Genomic DNA, 23,145 nt, shown 5'->3' with positions numbered 1-23,145 from the left:
GATGTGATTGCCGACCACTCCAGAAGATACGTGAATCGCAGCGCAGACCATCCAAACCATCTCATAGACGAATTATTCATCCCCCCACTGGTTGACAGACGTCTAAAAAGACTTTGGCCAGAAGATCTAGCTGCTAGGTAAATTCCAGAGAGTCGTCAATGGAAGACACCTGCCACAAGCCAAGAACATACAACATATTTACTTATTACTGTATTGAAGTAGATTGTAAATTAGCAATAAATAAATAAAAAAAAAAAAAATATTATTTAAAAATTTCGTTTTGGAAAGGCAGCGGAATAGAAGTTTCGGTGACTTTCCCTTGATATTTGTAGGTGAATAATTCTTTCCGAAGCAATTATTAAAGCAATATATGTGTTTGTTTTTTTTTTACTTTTTATATTAAATCTCTTTGTTTTAATCTTTGTAGTAGATAGTTTGCTATCAATTGACCGTGACCTAGTGTTGTGTCTTATATAAATCAATGCCTTGATAATAGGTCCCTAGGCGAGAAGAGTGTGTCCCTGTTCTCCTAATATCGATGTAATCTTTTATTTTGATAGGGCATTTAGGTAAATTATAATGATGGATACTGTCTTATTCCTTTAGTTTCTGGCTGTATGACGATAAGTCTAAGCCAAAAAAAAATACTAAATTATTATACAAAAAAGGAAGCTGTAATTTTCTGTGTAAAATTATAATTAAAGATTTTTTAAAATGAAGGTACAATACAAATTTCTATATCGATCATGATTACTCACTCATCGCGAAAATATCGTTGGCCCGCATTTCAAATGGTAAATAACTGTAGGAAAAAAACCCGGTATAAACTAAGAAACTATGGCAACACGGCTTTACGCATGGTTAGTACGTTTTTCCAAATCTCATGCTTGCGCTCCAGATCGCCGATCGCCGTCCGTTCAGATTTCGACGCTGCGCGCCCATGTATCTGTTACGAAACGTTTCCCTGTAATATCGACCGCCGAACAACATATTACTTCCAGAAATCATGCTCTCAAATCGCTTTTTAAGTTGTTTAAACCGGTGCCAGGTGAGAAGTCAGTTTGAGCAATGGATATCAATTCATACTATTCGCATGTCAGGTTTTCACACAAACCGCAAAAAAGTAAGTGGACAATTTTTACCATTTCCGAGGCAGTTTCTAACTTTGCTTGTTTTTTCAGAATGATATTGATCAAACACGGGCTATTATTAACAGACAAAGGTACTCAAATTGTTATTTTACTCGTATTTGTTTGTATTTTAAATATAGGTCAACTAGCTTGTAGGTTTCATTCAAAAATTACAACTTTCAGCTAAATGCAACGATCCTAAATACCATTACTATATTGGTCTAGTTACCATTTAATTTTACTAGTAAATATACTATAAACACTATGTTCATGCGGACGCTGTGGACAATATTTTTTATGCAGTAGGCCATCGTATTTTTGAGCAATTTTTAATGTGTTTAGATGTTTTTTGGTGTTTTTGTCTATTCTTATTATTGTTTTCCTACATATCCTGCATATATATATTTTTTTAAAAGCCATTTTAAGTTCTTTTTAACGTAAGCTATTGTATTTAATAAAAACAATAAAGAAAAAGGCCGAAACATTCAATAAATATTTGTATTTTATAATTGGTCTTTTGAAACTACATATTTTCAAGAAAACCTGATGTCTTGGTTATATTTTGATCTGGTATTCTTCGTTTCCATCTTTATTTATCTATTTTATCCAAAATACTAAGTTTCTATAGACATTTACCTTCTTTACCTTATAAAATATCTGAATACAATAGAACGAGTTTTCTACATATTTTAGATAATTATGGAGTAAAGAAGAGATGTAAATTCCAAACGAAAATTTCTTAAATTTCTCAAAAAAGTTTTTGATTTGATGGTTATAATCTTCTAATCCTGAGGTGTTCATACCAAACGTAGCCAGTGTATTATTGGTTCTTTTTCTTCGTATTTGTACAGTATTTGAAAGTCATTTCGCAGGAATTTTGTCTATAAGAAGAAATATTTTAATTCCGTACTTTTATAAAAAGTAAATCTATAAACATGTAAGTTTAAGGAATGCCCACTTGACAGTGATTTATTATTCTCTCTCAATACCAAATAAAGTTTTATCCATGATAAATATTATCTTCAACATTAGCTTTATTACTTTGTTATTTGCGACGAAGAGATTTGTCATTATAATATGCAAATTATTTTATATTGTTAAATCACGTCAATTAACACAAACGAAGGGAGCTGTTATTTCGCTCGTAATTTTATTAGTTAACTATTCTATTTAAAATACACCCAACTGTATTTATTAATTTTATATGTTGGTAGCTTATCAATTAGACAAAACAAATACAAACTTTTTCATTGGAGGTAGAGTTGCAGCTGAGTTATCTAAATGAGACTTAAATGTCAAGTTTTTGTGATTAAAAAACGATTGATGACTATTGAACTATTCAGTTAATAATAGAAATTTAATGGAGTTGTCCCTGTAAAGATATTAGTGACCGGTTTCATAAAAAAATAATATTTTTTTTAAGTCAAGTTCTGACAAAATTCTAATGTAAACGAATCCCATATTACTTGCAATTTTTCCTTCAATTCGTTGAAGGACCTGGCAGGATGTTTTCTCAAAGCTTTTTTCATTTCTCGTCACAAAGTCTCTATCGGGGACAAGTCGGGACCGTTAGAAACTCATTCCAGAAGTGGTATGCCATGGTGTTCAATCCATTTTAAATTTTTTTTTTGAGGTATGACAATCTGCGCTGTCCTATTGGAAGACAAAATCTTCCACTGATGTTAAACGGTGTTGTATAATGATGTGTATAATATTTGTCCGTGTTTACAATCCCATCGATAAAAGGTAACTTTCCCACACCTTTAGACGACATGCGGCCCCAGATCATGACTGATTCAGGAAATTTGACTTTACTTTTCAAGCAGTCGGGATGGAAAGCTTTATTTTTCCTGCGAATGACACGACTCCTACGGTCTCCAACACACACCTCAAATCTGGACTCATCACTCCATTGTATTGAATCCCATTGCGACCGAGTTCAATATTTATGCTCTTTTGACCATCTTAGTCTATTTTTATTTTCTTGTAATCTTAAAAGTAGAGTGTAATGAGTTAATGTCACTCCATAAAACGCTTAACTCCATATAATTTGCTCGTCGATATTTCACTATAATGCGTTTTAATGCCCTTCGATCTGCTTCAGTTATTTTACTTTTTCGTACATTTCTAGGTTTTGTGACGTCTGAACCTATAGTTTTGTATCTTCTGACTATATTCCTTACACTATAGCGTGACAATTGCAACATATCCGCAATTTCCGAATTGGATTTTCCATAATTAAAAAATCTAATAATGATTAAACAAATTTTCTCATTGATAACTTTACCTCGATTCATTGTACAATCCACAAACGGCAAAAAGCTTTACAATACTACAAAATACATTTGACATTAACTGACAATATTATTGTTTTGATGTCATTTTTCCATAGCTACCTCTGGATTTAACGTAATCATGAAAAAATCAACGAATGTTGACTTAAGTGAGTGCATAGCCATGGTTTAGTGAATTTTTTTATTGTTGAAAATAAATATGCAGACTATAATTTGTTATTATAGTCTGCATATTTATTTCTCAATATCTCGTATTAGGGTTTTCTGAAAGAAGTCAAGTTTGAACTTTGAACAGCAATTTTTGTCTTACAGAAAAAAAAACAGAAAAACCGTAATGTTCAGAAAAGCCAAACCTATATTTTTTTACTCTTTAAGATTTTCCATATCACACCAACACTTTTTAAATTACTTTTAAAAAAATCACACATTTTTGTTTTACTTTAAAACCAATTTTTTTCAAAAATATGCACTTTAAACCGGTTAAACTTACACAGCATAAAAACAATACATGAATAAAGTAAATTGTAAAGGGGGAACGATTTATTTTATTTGGGGTGCTAATTAGGGGGTGATTTTCACGATGTTTTTACCAAAAAAAAGGGACCAACTTTATTTTGAGCGGAACTTGCTATACACCGGTATTTAGGCGCCACGCCCTTCCGGTAGGGATCTATTGAGGAGTATCATCGAGCCGCAAGCCCTTATCTCTTGCCGTACTGCTCCACCATAGGCCGATCAGACACCAGCATATTCTAGTCTAAGCCGCAGATTCATCTAGAATTTTAAACTGCTGCGTTAGCCTTTTTTATTTTTCTCTACACCGAGCTGGGACACGATCTCACATTCACTGAACCATTCGACAGTGAAGCGAATGAGAATCGGCCGCCTAGCCCGCTTGGCTATCTGGACCGACAACCTGACCTTCTGACCTTTTATACATTTTAAAAAAGTTTTGATGAGTTTTCCCCGAAAAGTGCCTCATTTTTTGGTTGTTACGTTGAAATATTCGATTTGAAATTTGACAAATAAGAACCTACTTTTCATTAGCTACAACTCAGCTTCTACTGAGTCTACAGACTTTATAGGTACACTATTTTTTTTTTGATTTTTTATATGCTACATTTTTGCTTAGAATATTTTTTCTATAAATGTTGACTTTTTGAGTTATTTGTGAAAATCCGCTTGAAAACGTGGTTTTTATTTTGAAAAATAAAAATTTTCACTCCTAATTAACTCAAAAGGTATTGACGGTCATCATCATCATCATTCTGGCTTTACAAACCTAGGTTCCTCAAGAATTTCTCTCCAGTCGTCCCTATCCATCGCCTTTCTCCTTTCTCCGCCAAGCACGTATTCCCATATTTCTAATGTCTTCATCGATGTTATCAAGGAACCTTGTTCTGGGTCTTCCTCTTCTTCTCCGACCAATTGGTCTATCAAGGAGCATCTTTCTAGCTGGGTCATTTTGTTCCATCCGCATTACATGCCCTATCCACCTCAGACGCCCTATCTTAATATGTTTTACGATATCAGGTTCCTGGTATATTCTATAACGTTCGAAGTTGTATCGTCTTCTCCACACTCCATTGTCATTCACTACGCCATAGATTCGCCTTAGTATTTTTCTTTCGAAACATCCTAACATGTTTTCAATATTTTTTGTTATAGTTCAGGTCTCTGAACCATATAATATTGGAATTGGGCGTATTATTGTTTTGTAGAGTTGTATTTTTGTATTTCTCGATATAATTGTACATTTAAGGAGGAGATTGAGCCCAAAATGGCATCTGTTTGCCTTGCAAATTCTGCGGTTTATCTCTGCGGTAGTATTATCTTCAGTGTTAAGGAGTGCTTCCAGGTATACAAATTCGTTCACTGCTTCGATGACGTCGTTTTCTATAACAAGTGGTCGTAGAATTTGTGGTTGCGTGCTTATTTTCATATACTTCGTTTTGTCAGTGTTTATTATTAAATACATTTCCGTAGCTGATTCTTTTAATGCTACATACGCCTCTCGTACAGCGTTTTCCGTTCTCCCAACAATATTGAAATCATCAGCATGGGCCAGTATTTGCATTGATTTATTATATATTGAACCAGTGGTTGTGATTTGTGATATACGTATTACTTTCTCCAGAGCAAGATTGAACAGTATACAGGAGAGAGGGTCCCTGGTTCAGCCCCTTATTTGTTTTAAAATGTTTAGACAGTTCCCCCTGAATTCGTACTCTACATTCAAATTTTTTAAGAGTTAGTTTTGTTAAATTTATTCCTAGCTCTTTCATTGCTTTGAACATTTCTCTTCTATTCAGAGTCGTAGGCTGCTTTGTAGTCTAGAAATATGTGATGAGTATCAATGCCATATTCCAGTGTTTTTTCCAAAATTTGTTTCAGTGTTGCAATCTGATGAGTTGTCGATCTGAGCCTGGTATTTTCCTACTATCCGTTCTGCATATGGTGCCATAAGGTGACATAGTACTGTGGAAAATATTTTATAAGCTGCATTTAGAAGCGTAATTCCTCTGTGGATAGAGCATTCAAATATATTTAATTTGGGTGTATGGTGTAAAGTATTCCAATATGTATTTCAATCATTGGGGAGGGATTTATGTGTCCATATTTGTTTTATAAGCTGCTGTAATGACATTATGGTATCATGGCCACCTTCTTTATATAGTTCAGCTGGGAGATTATCTATTCCGGGTGATTTATTTCTGGCTAGTTTTTTAATTGCATCTTTAACTTAAAGAATCGTTGGTGGTTCCTCTTCCCTGTCGTCTGTTCCCCTTACCTCATCTCTTTCGCCTTCCAGATTTTCTTCTTCCTCCTCTATATTCAGTGCCTATTTAAAGTATTCCACCCATCTATTCAATATATATTTACTTGTTGTTAATAGGTCGCCATTCTGACTTCTGCATTGTAGCCAATGATATTCTCAAGGTGTGGTGATTAATAGCTAGGTGGTAAAGCAAGTATACAATTTTTTAAATATGTCACCCTGTATATTTTCTCATATTTAAATTTCTCCCATACTCCCTCTTCTTACATTATGAACATTCATACCAATATTTTTTTCATTCATTACATATTGGTATGGTTTATATTTTGTATTAATTATTTATTGAATAAAAATAACTTTGTTATATTGTTATACAAAACTAAGTTATTTCTACTTATAAAAATTGCAGGTATTCTCGAAATTTGAAGAAGAAATATAATTTAAAAAATATGAGAAAATCATGATTTTTTTTTAGTTCACCTGTATACGAATATTCGTTAATGATTTCTGTTAAACTTTTTTTGGATATTCTCTACCATACTGGAATTATTGAATTATTGACTAATGTCGCATTTAAAACTCACCCTATATGTAGCAACGGTACTAAGCCACGATGAACCAAAAGTTTGATATTTGCCAAAACAGTGACATTCAGACTAAAAATTTGTAAGTTGTACTAACACTCTAAACAAAAATTAATACTATCCAGTATTCCCCATTTTATCTGTTATTTTAATCTGAGGAATTATTTTGTTTTGTGTTCTAAAACTTGAGAAAATATTTAAATCTACATTAAATTTTTGGTGATGATTATGGTAATATGGATTTTGCATTTACGCTGTTATATAAACGCTAATAAATTGTTGAAATGTTAATTTGTAGGTAAATATTGTGATCTGTTGTCATAGTAATTTTATATGAGTGAATTTTTAAGCTTTAAAAATATATTTTTATTAAAGAAAATGATACTTTTTGTACGTTATTCTTAATTATTACACTTTAAAAACCTATTAAAATTTTCATTTATTTGTGAATTGTTATTTAAATTTAGATCTTCAAATTCAGTTTGGTTTACCACAATAATTGCATCGTGAGTAAATAGGTACAAAACACATGGCTGTAAAACTATTTTGTTGTGGCATTATACTTTTTATAATTAATATACTATAATGCAAGTAAATCACACTAGAACAATTAAAATTACTATATTTAATGTGTCAACTTCCAGTTGTCTTCGTAAAACTTTGTAGTTTTTGAGATATTTACAAAAAATGCATTATTGGGTAAACAGAACCATCTTTAGAAAAAGTATTGACTGTTGAAAAATGTTTATAGTACATTTTTTACTTTATATCGATTGGTGGGGATATTTTTTATAAAAAATATTTACAATCTCCAGAAAGAGTGGCATCCACCTCTAGGGTAAAAGCACACACTTGCACTATATAAGTTTTGTGTCTTGAGCTACTCCCTAGTTACAGTTGAAATTTTACGCCAATCCATCCAATTATACATTTTTTTGCTATATATTCATAGTAAGAACACATTTTAGACAAAATAAGCTTTATTTTCATAAAACAAAACGTAATAACACTATATCAAAATTGTATCTAAAGTACTAAAGCCATAAATCATCGAGGGTGCACTATGATGGGCAAAGTCTGCATACTCTCAGGTGCTCCACGTTCTGTATTTCCCCACATTCACAAAGTGCGTCGCTGTCTGTCTTAATGCCCCATTTAATGAGGTTTTGTTTTACAGAGGCAACACCTGTGCGTATGTGATTGAGTGTCCGCCAGGTTCTCCAGTCCAGGTTCATTCTATTAGGTCGTTCTGGGTGTAAGGGGAACAGTTCAGGTGGTTCGACGCTGACATTTCTCATAAATCTTTTCCTTGATTTAAGTCGGCTGATTCCTGGCGGTTCGTCAAACCCGTATAATTGGTGCCTTTCATCGAAAGTTTGCCTGAACTTCTCCACATATTGTGAGGTGCATCTACGGTCGTCTGGTGATGCGAATCCAGCTACCCGGTACAGTAGGGGTAGAGGGGTAGGCTTCATACAACTGGTAATTAATCTACATGTTTCATTTAACGCCGTGGTGACTTGTTGGGCGTGTCTAGATCTACCCCAGACGGGACAAGCATATTCCCCTGTTGAGAAACATAAGGCCTCAGCTGTTGTCTTCAAGACCTGGAGGTTTGTACCCCACTTGCTCCCTACAAGTTTCCGGAGAAGGTTGTTTCTCGTAGAAACCTTTTGTCTTGTGCTCTGACAGTGGAATTTATACGTTAGTGACCGGTCTAGTATTACTCCAAGATATTTTGGGCGTTGTCCCTCCCAAGAAACATTCAGTTTTACATGCCCCAGTTGGTTGTTGAGATGGAATGCACATACTTGGGTTTTAGTACGGTTTGGCTTTAATGAGTTTTGTTTGTAATAAGTTGACATCATGTTTAAAGCTTCTTCCATTGTCGACTCTACTTGTGTGAGTGTTTTCCCCTTTACGACTATACCAAGATCGTCAGCGTAGACAAAACACTCAGTCTGAGGGTGCATTGGTTGTTCGTTGGTGTAGATGTTAAATAAGGACGGCGGCAGAACGCTTCCTTGAGGTAGGCCATTTTTTTGGGTTCTCCATCTGCTCTTCTTTCCATTTAGCACAACGTAGAAACGTCTATTACACAACAGTGATCTAATGATATTTACCAGGTCATAGTCAAGCGCAGTGTTATAGATCTTAGTTAGCAAGGTTCTGTGGTTTATCGTATCATAGGCCGCTGTGAGGTCTATCAAGGCTACTCCCACTATCTCTTTCTGCTCAAATCCCTCCTCTATGTATTCTGTTAGGTTCAGCACTTGGCCTGTGCATGATTTACCTGGTCTGAAGGCTGCTTGTTGTGGGATTAGTTTTGCATCTAATGTTTCCTGGATGCGGTTTAAAATGAGGCGTTCATACAATTTATACAAATGGCATAGCAGAGATATCGGACGGTAGCTACTCGGTAGTTCAGGGTCTTTCCCAGGTTTCAGAAGGGCTACTACTTTTGATTTACGCCACAGTTTTGGAATCTGGTAGGTAGAGCGACAGATGATAAATAGATCGAGCACCCATTGTCTCGCTTTTTATATATTTTATATAATATACTGCTTAAATTTTAGTCGCCCTTGAAAAGGCATTAAAGTTTCGTCAATGCACACGTTTTCCTTTGGAACGATGGTAGCCTTGAATTTATCCTTCAGTCTGCTAACCAAGGGAACGATTTTCTGCAAACGGTCATCTGTTGTATCTTTGACATTACTTTTTTGATATTATTCACATAAAGGTCATTCTTTGACCAGTACGAATGAAAAGATGGAAAATGACATAATCCCATTTATATAACTATACAAAGGAATCGTTTTATTTCGGCGACATCAGTGTTGTACCACGCGGTTAAATTTTAACCAATATTCTCATTTTAGAATGTTAGATTTTGATTTGAAAGTTAAAGAAAGTAATAGAAATACTTTAAAAAAAGTGATCGGCCAATGAAGACATTAAAATTTTCAATATTGTGGCACTTAACCTGTTAATTACTATAACTTGTGCATCCAAATACGATTCACAAATTGTAAAATTCGTATCATTTTAACTTGATCTAAATAAGGCATCAGCAAAATAATGTTCGGAGCCTGGTTTTTGTAATCTGCAATGGCTAAAAAATTCGCTTATATAAAACTGCAAATGTTTTTCGCTTAACATATTATATTTTCTTGTTATTTTACAGAAGACAATACTCATTTATCCATGATACAAGTTATTTATGCTAGTAAGTACAAAGTACTTATTTTCCTCGTTTTCATCTTTACATAATGCACCTTTTTACAGTGGCTCTGACTACGAGACGGACGTGGCGCTCTTCGAAATGTTCAAAAACCAAGACACTGGATTGCTGCACATTGGAAAGTTCTTGTCGGTATATTGAATATTCTTAATACTTACCAAACGTTTCAATATTGCGTTTTTAGGCAGTCAAGGCTACAGGCCTCAGAAAAACAGATCTGCGATTGCAGGATATGATGGAGAACTTAAAAAAGTTGTCGAAAACAAAGTCTGATGGAAATGATGTCGATACACAAAAGCTAACCTTAGATCAATTTAGAAGGTAAGTAATCAGATATGCTTTGTGTTAGTTTGTCTTTAGTCTCTTGCTTTTGATATCAGGAATTCGTTCTGGCGTTTAATATTATCTTCTTATTATATATTCTTATTCTTATTCTTCTTATTATATATATATATATATATATATATATATATATATATATATATATATATATATATATATATATATATATACACAAATAAATTCTCTCAAACTCCCAAACCATGAATTATATTAACTTTTTCTTTCGTTTTTGATATCACTGAATTTGTTTTTGTAATTTTATACTATATATTATAGACAAGATGAAAAATTAATTTTTCATAATAATGTCATACTCAAATAACACTTTCTAATGATGTTAAATACATTAGGAATGGCATTGTATTTATTTTTTTTAGCAAATACCTAAAATCTTCTATATAATCAATGTAATAGACATAAGGAAGATTATTACATAGTCATCATAAAATATTTATTGATAACATGCAAAAAAATCGATCAGCAATAATGAACATCAATTGGTTGTAATAAAACTATAGATAGACATTTTAAAGCAGAGGTCACTGGATATAAATACAGTTTACACGAGAGTTACCAAATGAGTATCAGTACATATTTATTTTCTGTTAAACAAAACCCCAAAAATGTAGGGTTCTAAATAGTTATCTGTTATATATAGTGCTTCCAAAATAATATGAATTCCTAAATTATTATTTTTATTTTAAATGCTCAAATTCTATATCGTTCTATATATCTCCTCTTCTTATTTTTGCTTCTTACTGCATTAAAATGGTGTTGGAGCTATTGATAGCTATTTTTTTTTATCTATTCTTTCCATTTTTCTTGTTCCTTGAGATTTTTAGATCTACTAATAGGTCGGATAGGTTATGACCACAGTATTTTGGAATTGCAAAAGCATAATTTCAATTGACTATCTTGAAAAAGGTAAATTTACAATATTATTGTACACTTTTGGACACATTGAAGCAGGAAAACAGCCCCATATCCAGACAACGGCACAAATTCATGAGTTGGACTTTCTCATCAAGCTTATTCTGCTGATTTGGCCCCTTCCCATTATTATATGTTCCCAAATTTGATATGGCTCGTAAATAAAAATTCAGCTCACAGACTCTTATTATTAGGACCGCATAAAGAGGTTGGAAAATCGCTGGAATCGCTGTATTGATCTAAAAGGAAACTATCTCTGATAAATTAAAAGAATTTTCTGGAAAACACGTTTTTTATTTCAAAGGCAGTTAATTATATATTCCTATCGACTGTCTTAATCGTTTATTAAGAGGTTGATAAATATCCCCACATAACCTAATCGATGACCACTGTTAACTGAGTAAACAAATTTAAAAAATATGTGTATATGCAAGCCACCGGATAATAATTGATAATAATTTTTAGTGTTTCTCAGTAACAGGCAACTGACGAAAATTATTGAAATATCTCTAATTGAATTAACAAATTCGTTTGGTTATAAGTAATATATTGCGTGATTATTATTTATCAAATCAAAAATCATAAACCGATCGTAAAATTGTAAAATAATTGAGTTTTTTTATTGTTCTTATAAACGTATGTATATAATGATCTTATATTTAACTGTAAAATGCAATGAAATAATGTTCGTGTAAATGTTGATATAAGAATTGTTTAAAACGTCTTCTTCAATCGTCTGAAATCATGAGTTTTTTTTAATTTTTAGCCTTGGCGTTTACACTTTATTTAGAATTAAATGATAGTTATATGCTTCAATTGTGCATTCAAAACACTTACAAAATGGTGAAAATGGTAAAATCAGAAATATTCTATGCGGTAACTTGAATATTAATTACGCTGTTGCTTGTGCTACCCAATTATGCTTGGTCAATATATTCGAAGCTTATGGTGTCACTTCTTTAAACAAGCATTTGATAGAGTATGCAGGGCCAGACTGTGGACAGCGATGCAGGAACTTGGCTTTCCAAAAAAAATAGTCAGGTTGATACGAATGTGTATGGATCGGTTACGATGTAAGGTGAGAGTTGGACAACAATACTCGGAGACATTTGAAATAAACAATGGACTAAAACAGGGAGATGCACTTTCACCACAACTCTTCAACTTAGCTCTGGAACACATAATCAGAAGTGCAAGAATCGAATAACCGAATACAGTATTTCATCGAGAAGGACCAAACTTACTACTGGCATTTGCAGACGATATCGATCTAATAGGAAACACACGATTAAGGATGAAGGAGACTTTCGTGAGGTTCGAGAAGGAAGCAGAGAAGATGGGGCTCCAAATCAACGAAAACAAGACGAAATATATGTATATGAGCCGCAATAACCAAAGCAGAGACAGAATCGGTCAGAACATCACCATCGATGACTTTAACTTTGAACGCGTTAGAGAATTCAAGTATCTTGGAACAACAATAACTGAAGACAATAACGGATCACAGGAAATAAACAACAGGATCCAGGCCGGCAACAGATGTCTTTTTGCCCTCCAAAACCTTATAAGATCGAAACAACTAACAAGACGTACGAAGATACAGGTCTATAAAACAATCATACGACCCGATCTGATGTATGGAAGCGAAACGTGGACGCGGACGATAACAAAGGCAAACGAAGAGAGACTATGTGTTTGGGAAAGAAAAATCCTAAGGAAGATCTTTGGCCCTGTGCTGGATGAAGCATCAGGACAATATAGGATAAGAACTAACAAAGAGCTCAAAGAACTTTACCCAGACGCCAACCTCATAAAAGAAGTCCAGAAGATTCCAATGGGCAGGACACTTCAGAAGACATTCTGACGAACGAACAGTAAGACTGGTGTGGAAGGAAGTCCCAACTGGAAGGAGACCACGCAGACGCCCTCGTCTCCGGTGGCGAGATAATATAGCAGGAGACCTAAGTACTATGGGCGTGGAGAATTGGATGGAGGTTGCTCAAGACAACAAACAGTGGAGGCATGTTGTCGAGTCCGCTAAAACCCACGAAGACTTGTAACGTCACGGAGTAAGAGTAAGTAAGAGTAAGAGTAATTCTCCTACAAGAATTACTAAAACAACATCTACCATAATTGATTATATTGTCTCAGATTTCTCACCTCTTGAAGTACGCTCTACAATTATTAATGTAGGACTGTCTGATCATGAAGCAGGATATATCAAGTTTAACACTATTAACAAACAATCCTCGAAAACCCAACGTTTAGGTAGGATTTTTTCTGCTCAGAACTTTCGTACATTCCAAAATTTGTGCTTGACTTCTGGGTGGCACTTTCCCTCTGTGGACGTGGATTATAATTTCACTGATTTTTTAGATAGGCTTGTCGTATTTTCAATAAGCCATTTCCTTTAATTACAATTAAGTCAAAACATCACAAACCCTGGACTACCAAAGGAATGCGCATACCAGCCAAGAATATGCGTTCACTAAGTACTGTACATCAAGAAATTTATTACCAACGTCTTTATCACTGAATATAACTCTAAGTACAGAGGAACCTATCTAAAACTTATCAAAACAGCTAAAAAAATATACTATCAGAATCGTCTGAGAAGCTCTAAAAATGTTGCAAGAGAAACTTGGTTCATAATAAACGATCTTCGAAATAAAACTAACACTGCTCAATAATTTTCTCTTCCTGTAGTACTAGAAAATTTTCTTAAATCTCCCAAAAAATGTGTTGGAAGTCCTGGTCTCACTAATTAACGATTCCTTCGAAAAAGGTATATTTCCAGAGTTCCTAAAGACAGCCATTATTATTCCTCATCATAAGAGTAGTGAAAAATCGAATGTCTGCAACTATAGACCTTTGCCTTACTACCGGTCCTATCCAAAATTATTGAGAGACTTATAAAAGCCCGACTTATGTCCTTTCTCGTTAAAAACAACATTTTATCACAAAGTCCGTTCGGCTTTTTATCTAATAAATGTACCAGCGATGCTATGTTTTCTGTACTACATGAGGTCTATCAAGCACTAAACAATTCTATCATATTTATTTCGATATCAAACACAATTCGGTGGAGTCAATTTGTTATTTTTTATGGTTAGTTAAGTTAATTTTTTGACAGATCTTGAGTATGACCAACAAACGCCTATTTTACTTTCAGCATAGTACAACCAAATGTAGGGCTACTGTCATACGCCTTTAGACATCAATTTATTATACCCGAATTTCAAGAATTTAGTAAAGATATAGAGCTAATTTATTGGAAGTGCAAAGAAAACACAAACGGAACGGTAAGTAGCAGTAAATTACTTTTTAATAAAAATTAAACAAACGAAATTAAAGTGTTAATGTCAATGTCACTGCTAATAGATAAATTATTTCTTTCTACAAATAGATTCTCATACTATTACTCCTTATCATTATGGGAACAATGTGAACTGTGCTATACTTTTTTTAAACCGCAGTGACGTAATATTACGTCACTGGTATTTGCTGTTAATTATTTAGTATGAATTTGTCATTTGTGTTTACTTTGGTTTACATAAGATGTTTTTAAATACTCTTATTTGCCAGTGTTGTCAAGTGGTGAGCAGTTTTCTGTATTGTTGTATTTTTTTCTTTTTTGGCTTCACTTTTTTTTGTGTACAATGACATAAATGTCGAAAGGCTTGATTATCTTACGAGGTTGTTGCGAAAACGTTTGAAAATTGAGTGTAATGTTTTTCTTAATGCTTGTCCATACACTAAAAGTTATTGGCGTACGGTGACTTTTCAGCAAACCTACGCAAATTAAAATGGATTTATAAAAATAATTACTAAACTTTTCTTTTATAACAGTCTCATAAAAGATGTGACTGAGAGATTTTCTTATAAACCTGGATGACTTCTCAGTCCATCAAGGTAGTCTTTGTGATTCTTCGAATTTTTCCTCTACCAAAGATGTAGCTGAGTCCTCGTTTCATTGCTTTCATAATTGTTTTATCATGGATTTGTACAGGAGCAGTTTATTTTCGATAGTGAGTTTTAATTTTCGACCCATAATCCAGCTCATTTGTCGTATTTTGATGTTGATCTGGGTTTTCTTGATTTGAATGTGCGGCTTCCATGTTAATCGTTTGTCAAGGGTTAGTTACAGATATTTAACTTGTGAGCTGACTGGTAATTATGTATCATTTAATGTTATTGTTGGACGTACATCCCTTCGGTTTGTAAGAGTAACTTGAGTTGACTTCATTTCATTTACTTTTACCTTCCATTTTTTGAGCCATGTTCCCAAAGGTCAAGGATTTAATGGGAAAATATGTGGAAGTTGCCGTCTGATATTTTACTTGGAAGTAACGATCTTCAATGTAGGATTTCATAATGAGGTAGTGAGGGGTTGGCAGAATGTTTTTGAGTTTGTGTAAGAGTCCAGTATGCTATACTCTATCAAATGCCTTCTCTACATCTAAGAATGCCGCTGTGCAATATTTTTTTCCTGAATAGTGGTAAGGATTTTTGTTATAATTCTATGAGTCTGTTGTGTTGTGGAGTGCCTCTCTCTAAAACCAAACTGGTGTATGGGTACCTATTTCTATTTAACGTCCTTCTTCAATATTTCAAGTAGTAATACTTTCGAAGATTTTGGACATTGTCGGTAATAGGCTGATTAGTCGATAGGGTGATATTTTATTTGGAGATCTGCCCGATTTGTGACTCATTAATATTTGCGCAAATTTCCATGTGATTGGGAAATGTGTCAGGCTGAATGCACTATTGTATATTGTAGTTAACATGACCAATGCTCTTCTCGGAAGATTTTTTAGTATTGATCCTGTTACTAGGTCAAATCCAGATGCTTTGTGGTTAGTGCATTTTTCTATTTCTTGTTTCACTTCTGATAGTTGGTTGTTGTTCTTTAAAAATACCAGCCAAGTATTCTGCAAGTGTTGACGCTTTTTCCTGGTTGTAGGTCTCTGTAAGTGTTTTTGTTGCTTTCAACAATATCGAATGATCTTCTTTAGACAAGGTACTAATGTAGAATTCAAATACGTCACAATTGGACCAATAGGACCGAAGATACGTAACTAAGGCCTTTTTGAAATGCTGCTCTATTTGATTTCTATGTTGTTGTATTTTATTGGTTAAATCCTATCATTTGAGGTAGTGTCTGTCACGACTCGACCAAAAAATATATATACATTCTCAAATTGACTATTTAATTGTGGGTAATACTAAATTCAACCTCGATGCCAAATTTCTGATGCCAAAATGATTGTTAATGAAAGTGGGATATACATTTTCATGTATAGATCGGCAGCGACAAAACGGTAAAACACTTAACTAAATATATTATAATATTTTCACTGTACCATTATTTTGGACTTAAAAATTGTCTGAAATAAAGTATTTTTAATTATAGGTGGCATCGTACATTCCACAGCTAAAACGCATGAACCCGAATTATTGGGGAGTCAGTATTGTAACTATAGACGGACAACGATATTCAATAGGAGATGTTAACATACCGTTCACAATCCAGTCATGTAGCAAACCTTTGTCTTACGGTATAGCTTTAGACTTACTTGGAGCGGACGTTGTTCATCAGTATGTTGGTCAAGAACCTAGTGGTAGAAACTTTAACGAACTCATTCTTGACCACAATAGTAAGTTCGATCAAAGTTTAAGTGCTTAGTTTTTATAATGTTTTTCTTTTCAGAGAAACCTCATAATCCTATGATTAATGCTGGAGCTATTATAATTTGCTCGTTGTTGAAGACTATGTATTCTCCAGAAATGAGCTCAGCAGAGAAGTTTGACTTTACTATGAACTTCTTTGAGGTAAGTTTATTACCTTATTCGTTGTAATGGTTGAAGTCTGAATTCATAACTTTACCAAAAAAAATCAACATCCGAAACACTGTATTCATACATATCATCCACAGTAAAATAAAGAATTCTACTGTACTTTTACAAGTGTGAAGAAAATCAAGGAAGGCAGTTTGGATTTAGAGATGGATTGGAAACTAGAAAAGCATTTTGCACTAAGTGTTTTGTTACAGAAATGTCGACATCATCGTAAAAATGTCTTTGCCATTATAATTGAATATGAAAGACATGACAAATTAATTAAAAATCATAAGAAAGTTGATAGTTGAAAAATTATATTGACGTCAAACAGCGATCATTCGTATTATAATATAAACATTATTTATATTATATTTTATATTATAATATAAATATTATTATTTTATAATATTTTTAATATAATTATCTTTTTTTCTAGAGGTTAGGCGGGAGGGAAGATTTAGGTTTTAATAATGCAGTATTCTTATCAGAACGTGAATGTGCTGATCGTAACTATGCCCTAGGTTTCTACATGAGGGAACATAAATGTTTCCCAGAAAGTAGCAAATTTAGAGAATGCATGGATTTCTATTTTCAGGTAATATTCTGATTCAAACCTACTCATTTTATCACTCAAATACTGAACAAAAATGCTATTTCTTCGGAGAATATCAGTGAAATCAACTTAATTCTCAATTAGTTTAAAATAAAATGGAAGTATTAATATGCTAATAAATGTTTTAGTGTTGTTCCCTAGAAGTCAATTGTGATTTAGTAGCAGTAATGGCCGCTACCTTAGCCAATGGCGGTATCTGTCCTTTATCAGAAGAAAAAGTTCTGAAACCTGAAAGTGTGAGAGACGTTCTGTCGTTGATGCATAGTTGTGGAATGTATGACTATTCGGGACAGTTTGCTTTCAAGGTAAAATAGCTTCATCATTATATCTATTAATAATTGGTTCAGCAATTTCCACTTCTGTGGGAAGTAATTGGTAATGTTGCTGTAATTATATTGAATATGTAATCTTTTGTAGGTTGGATTGCCAGCTAAATCTGGAGTAAGTGGAGCTATGTTGGTAGTTGTTCCAAATGTAATGGGCATGTGTTTGTATTCTCCACCTTTAGACGCACTAGGAAACAGTTGCAGGGGTGTACAATTCTGTGAGGTAAATAATGATGATCTATTCTTAGGCACTATTTGATCAATACTTTTTCCCAAGTGTTTTTACCTAACCTTCCCGAAACTTACCTTTACCAGATACATGTATGAAAGAGAATGCACTACTTTGTCCAACCTGTAAAAGAATTTTTTTACCAATGCGAATTATTAAATCTTTAAGGCTTACGACTCCTACTCAGTTTAGAAATGAGACTAGTGTAATCGAAATAATTGCGTCAAATGATGACTCGTCTAAACAAATTACGGATTAGTTCCACTAGGATTTTTCACAGGAGCTTAATAAGGTAGACGTTCATCAAGATATTACAATAGCAGGTGATTTTAACGATCAAGTGGGTTCACGGGAAAATGAAGATATAGGAAAATTCTTAGAAGTACTAACAAACGAGTTCGTAGATGAAAATTTATAGAATTCTGTAATAAGTGCAACATAAAAATACTAAACTCCCATTTTCCTTATAAATACATACATACCCATGGGAAATATCTACGGTTGAGTTTAGTTTACCGAAAGTACAAGCTGAATATAGCCGCAAATGTCAAAAATATTTTGGTTTGGCAGTGTTGGCATGTTTTTATAACGCATATGTTGTATGCTTCAAATATAAAGAGATAAAGCTTTTAAAAAGTACATTTTGATTATACTATTTTATGAATTCTGCAATTTTTAATTTATATGAAGCAATAACGAGTAAACATTTTTCTCTTTCGAGATTAATTGCACAGACCACTGGTGATCTGTGATTAATTGTAAACATCTGTTGTAATCTGGCAACTACTGATTTGACGATTGCCAAATCTATCTCCTAATCTATCAAAGGGTAATGGCTAAAAAAATTTCTAATAATTAACTGCAATTAATCTACAAAGAGACAAATATTTACTCATTGTTGTTTTATGTAAATCAAAAATTGCAGAATTTATAACATAATATAAACAAAATGTACTTTTCTAAAGCTTTATCTTTTTATATTTGAAGCATACAGCATCTACATTATAAAAACATGCCAACACTGCTATACCGAAATTTTTTGTTCCATGTTTGACATTTGCGGCTATAATCAGCTTGTACTTTCGGTAAACTGAATATATGTAGAATCACAAGACAAAAATCAAAAACTATACTACAAAGCTGTAGAATAAAACGTAGAGATTGATATTGTTATTGTAGAGTTTGTATAATGTACATTACTTGTTTAAAATAATTATATTGTTAGATATAGATATCACTATCTAGCATAGTATCTCCTATAATCAGAAGGGAGAGAGAATTTCTAGCGCCTCACGTGTTCGGACCTTGAACTAAAACGTTTGACGGCAACCGACAAATTCAAAACAGTGGACCTTGTGGACCACCTAAACCTAACCTCTGACAAAAATCCATGAACAACAGAATATCAATGGAACAGAATGAATGTTCATAACCAAAAGTCCTTATTTATTCTTCAACCAATTAAAGAACCAATATTTCCAACTTCTTATGGGACAAATACACACAAATTAGAAATGTTTGGAAGGGTTTGTAAAATCCCCGCCCATTTTGACGCCAGAGCTTAGGTAGTCCATTCCTTTTCATCGTAAATACCGCAGTAATTTTGTTCTCTTTGCTTTATTTACTGCACTTATTGTGTAATATTATTATTTGAATAAAATTAAGTGTTTTATTTGCAGGAGCTAGTTAAGAAATTCAATTTCCACAGATATGACAATTTAAGACATGCTTCCGATAAATCAGACCCAAGAAAGCACAAATTTGAAACGAAAGGTCTAAATATAGTGAACTTACTTTTTTCGGCTGCTTCTGGAGATCTGCCTAGTTTGCGAAGGTAATATGAATAATCTTTTTTTAGTTTTATCATTTATGGTTCTAGGACAAGATCTTTAATTGAATATTAAACTTGTGTAGAGAAAGTCTAATACTGACAGCTCTTTATGTTGTAGCTTGCCCTTATCACTATAGATTTACTTATATAATTTCTTTTATTTTTTTAATTATAGGCACAAACTTTCGGGCATGGACATGACACTATCTGACTACGATGGTCGAACAGCTCTTCACTTGGCAGCAGCTGAAGGACATCTGCACTGTGTCGAATTCCTTCTCAAGTATTGCAATGTTCAGTACGATGTTAGAGACAGGTGGGGTAGAACACCCTTAGAGGAAGCAGTTGCGTTTGGCCACACAACAGTTATAGAAATGTTGCAGCAATGGGAAGAGGAAGGGAGCCAAAAATCAAATAATCATACCAAAGACGAAGATGAACCTTTGATTCCCGATTTTTTAAGCAAGAATGAGAAGTCATAGAGATGCGTATAGGTATTCGAATGTGCAGAGGCAATAAAATCTGAAGACTAAGGCAATGTATCTAATGTCAATAAAGTTAAAAGTTCAATAATTTATATCTGTTAAATGAAAAGTATGTAAACATTATTCTTTTATTGTGCAGAGTCATATGTGGAATGTAATTTTTAGATTTTATTCTATGGAGAATTACTTACCGAGTACAACCTACTTGGTATTTAATAATATTGAACTCCCAAAAGTTCCTTAGGTTGACAGCCAACAAACTTCAAGTCAAATTGTAGACAATTAAGAAAGGACGACAGGTATTGAACTTATGTATGAAGAATGTTGATTTTTGTCAGTGTAACTAGCATAATTTCCAAATTAATAAAGAATTAAAGAGTTTTAAATGTGTTTCATTTTTATAAAAACTTGTTTTTGGTATTAATATTTTTTTGGATTCCTTTAATAGAGACAATATTTTATCAGAGCATCAAACAGGTCAGAAGAGAGCCTTCAAGATGTGGTTATATTGTAGAATGCTCAGAATATCATGGGTTTAACACATTTCAAACAGGAAAGTCTTGTACAGAGTAGGTCAAGGTGAAGGCGACTTAATAAAGATGATAAAAAAGAGAAAACTTGAATATCTGGGGCATATAATGAGAGGAAGCAGATACAAGAAATACTCATGACTCTGGTCACGGTACTCAAAGAAGAAGATCAGACAGGTGTTTAGAGACACTATCGAATTTAAAAAACTCAATTTGGACTTTAATCATAAACAATAAGGTCTGTATCTAAACAGTATGAGTATCTTAGTGCTCTGAAATTCAAAACCTCTTTCTAGATGTCAAAATTAAAAATTCTAGCATCAAAAATTCCAAAACCCATTCAATTCAACCGAAAAAGTCTGAAATGAAGATTATAAAGTGATTATTTGCAATTGGTATCTAAATGTGTAAAGCCATGAGAGATTTCTTAACTCTTTAGTAGAGTGGTAATTTCACATTTATATTCTCAGTATTATTGTTCAGTATTTACATTTTTAAAACAATCAGTGATTATCTTAATTTTCGAGTTGTTTTGGAATTATTTGCACAGGCCCGAATTAATCTCACTCAAATTGTATATCATATTTAACAAATTTTGAAGATATTGTGATTTTATTTCTTTTTCTGAAATAAATAATGCTTGATAAGAAGCACTTCTGCGAGCACTTCCCAAATGCCATGCACCATTTTTTTCTCTACCATATTACTGTGTAATAATAAAGTAAAACACCAAAAAATACTTAAAAGTGTATTATAATTAGTTGTGAAGATAAATCAGAAATTTCATTACATTAACAAAACTAATAGTAAGGTTTAAGATGTTTACATGGTTATTTCACAAACCACAAAGAATAGTATTAAATTACTGCAAGTTACATTTATTTAAAACTCCCTTATATAAAGTAAATTTGCATTTTTTTTGTAAAATATTTTAATATGTAACCTGAAACTTACAGAGTATTGTAAATATTTTAAATATTTTTTTGATTGAAATAAATAATCCTGTATAGAATCATCAGCTGTATAGTTTAATGAGATGAATTTGCAATAATTTGAAACTAATAAAAAACACCAGCAAAGATACTTTTGAATAAATTGTATGAAAAATATTTAGTATAAGAATTATATCAAATAATCAGTTAATAATTAAGATCATTTAAAAAGTAACATAAGGATTTAAAAACCTGGTGTTAAAATTGTCAAATACATTACAATTATAAAATTATTTACAATATTAAAGTCCTTACAAATTTTTATTCACTACTTGATTCTGAATCTGATTTTCTTTTTTTCGATTTTAAACGTTTCTGGTCTCCATTTCCCCGTCTTTCCGAATCTGTGTCTCTATTCTTTTTATGACTTTTCTTTGATTTTTTATGTTTCTTCTTTTTAGCATTATTTGTCTCACTGTCACTTTCTTCAGTATCGTCACTTGAATCTCTTTTGATTTTCTTAGAGTTCTTCTCAGACCTATGTTTTTTCTTCTTGGATTTCTTTAACTTTTCTTTTAGCTCTTTTTCGCGAAGCTCTGTTAGAGGCGTTAAATAGTCTTGATCGGAGTCACTACTTGTGCTACTGACGTCTAAGACAATTTCTTTATCGGGGTCGACTTTAATAAAATTTCTACACTGATATGTTAAATGACCTGCATAGCCACACTTTCTACATGCTGCACGTATACTAGTTTCTTTTAAGGGTGGCAAAAGCCTTGTTCCATATTCATTCATAATTAGAAAATAAAAATGTTATCATTAATCGCTAATTAAACAAAATCAATTCATATACGGTTAACTACCTCTTCTTTTTTAAGATGGTTAAAACGAAACAATATAAAACGTCGCTCGAAGTTCTTAAGGTTATTTCTAATGAAATTTCCGTTGGATCTTACTTATTCTAGTATTTTTGATATTAATTTTTTTATAAAAATATATAATCATTGCTTTAAAGTAGTAGCAAAGATCAATTATTTTAATAAAAACTTGACAAATAG

The 23,145-nt window shown here is 32.9% G+C and overlaps 1 protein-coding gene across 2 annotated transcripts; it reads left to right on the top strand.

The window, feature by feature from the left end:
* The first annotated feature begins 893 nt into the window (after positions 1-893).
* On the top strand, positions 894-21,011 carry LOC140452059 (glutaminase liver isoform, mitochondrial-like). Of its 2 annotated transcripts, XR_011952126.1 has the most exons (14): positions 894-1,123; positions 1,182-1,222; positions 9,972-10,013; positions 10,073-10,160; positions 10,213-10,349; positions 14,473-14,602; positions 16,714-16,957; positions 17,011-17,132; positions 17,578-17,736; positions 17,883-18,059; positions 18,172-18,303; positions 19,989-20,143; positions 20,316-20,734; positions 20,791-21,011. XR_011952126.1 is itself a non-coding variant. In XM_072546097.1 (13 exons), the coding sequence occupies exons 1-13, from the start codon at positions 1,007-1,009 to the stop codon at positions 20,620-20,622; spliced, it is 1,851 nt and encodes a 616-aa protein (XP_072402198.1). In that variant the 5' UTR covers positions 894-1,006; the 3' UTR covers positions 20,623-21,011. The 2 variants fall into 2 exon arrangements, 1 of the variants encoding a protein (XP_072402198.1); XM_072546097.1 differs by having other exon boundaries at positions 20,316-21,011.
* The last annotated feature ends 2,134 nt before the right edge of the window (positions 21,012-23,145 follow it).

This window comes from Diabrotica undecimpunctata, chromosome 10, assembly GCF_040954645.1.
Source record: "Diabrotica undecimpunctata isolate CICGRU chromosome 10, icDiaUnde3, whole genome shotgun sequence".
Classification (NCBI taxonomy): Eukaryota; Metazoa; Arthropoda; class Insecta; order Coleoptera; family Chrysomelidae; genus Diabrotica; species Diabrotica undecimpunctata.
Note: the sequence above shows the minus strand (reverse complement) of the source record. Positions and strands in the feature narration are given on the sequence as shown.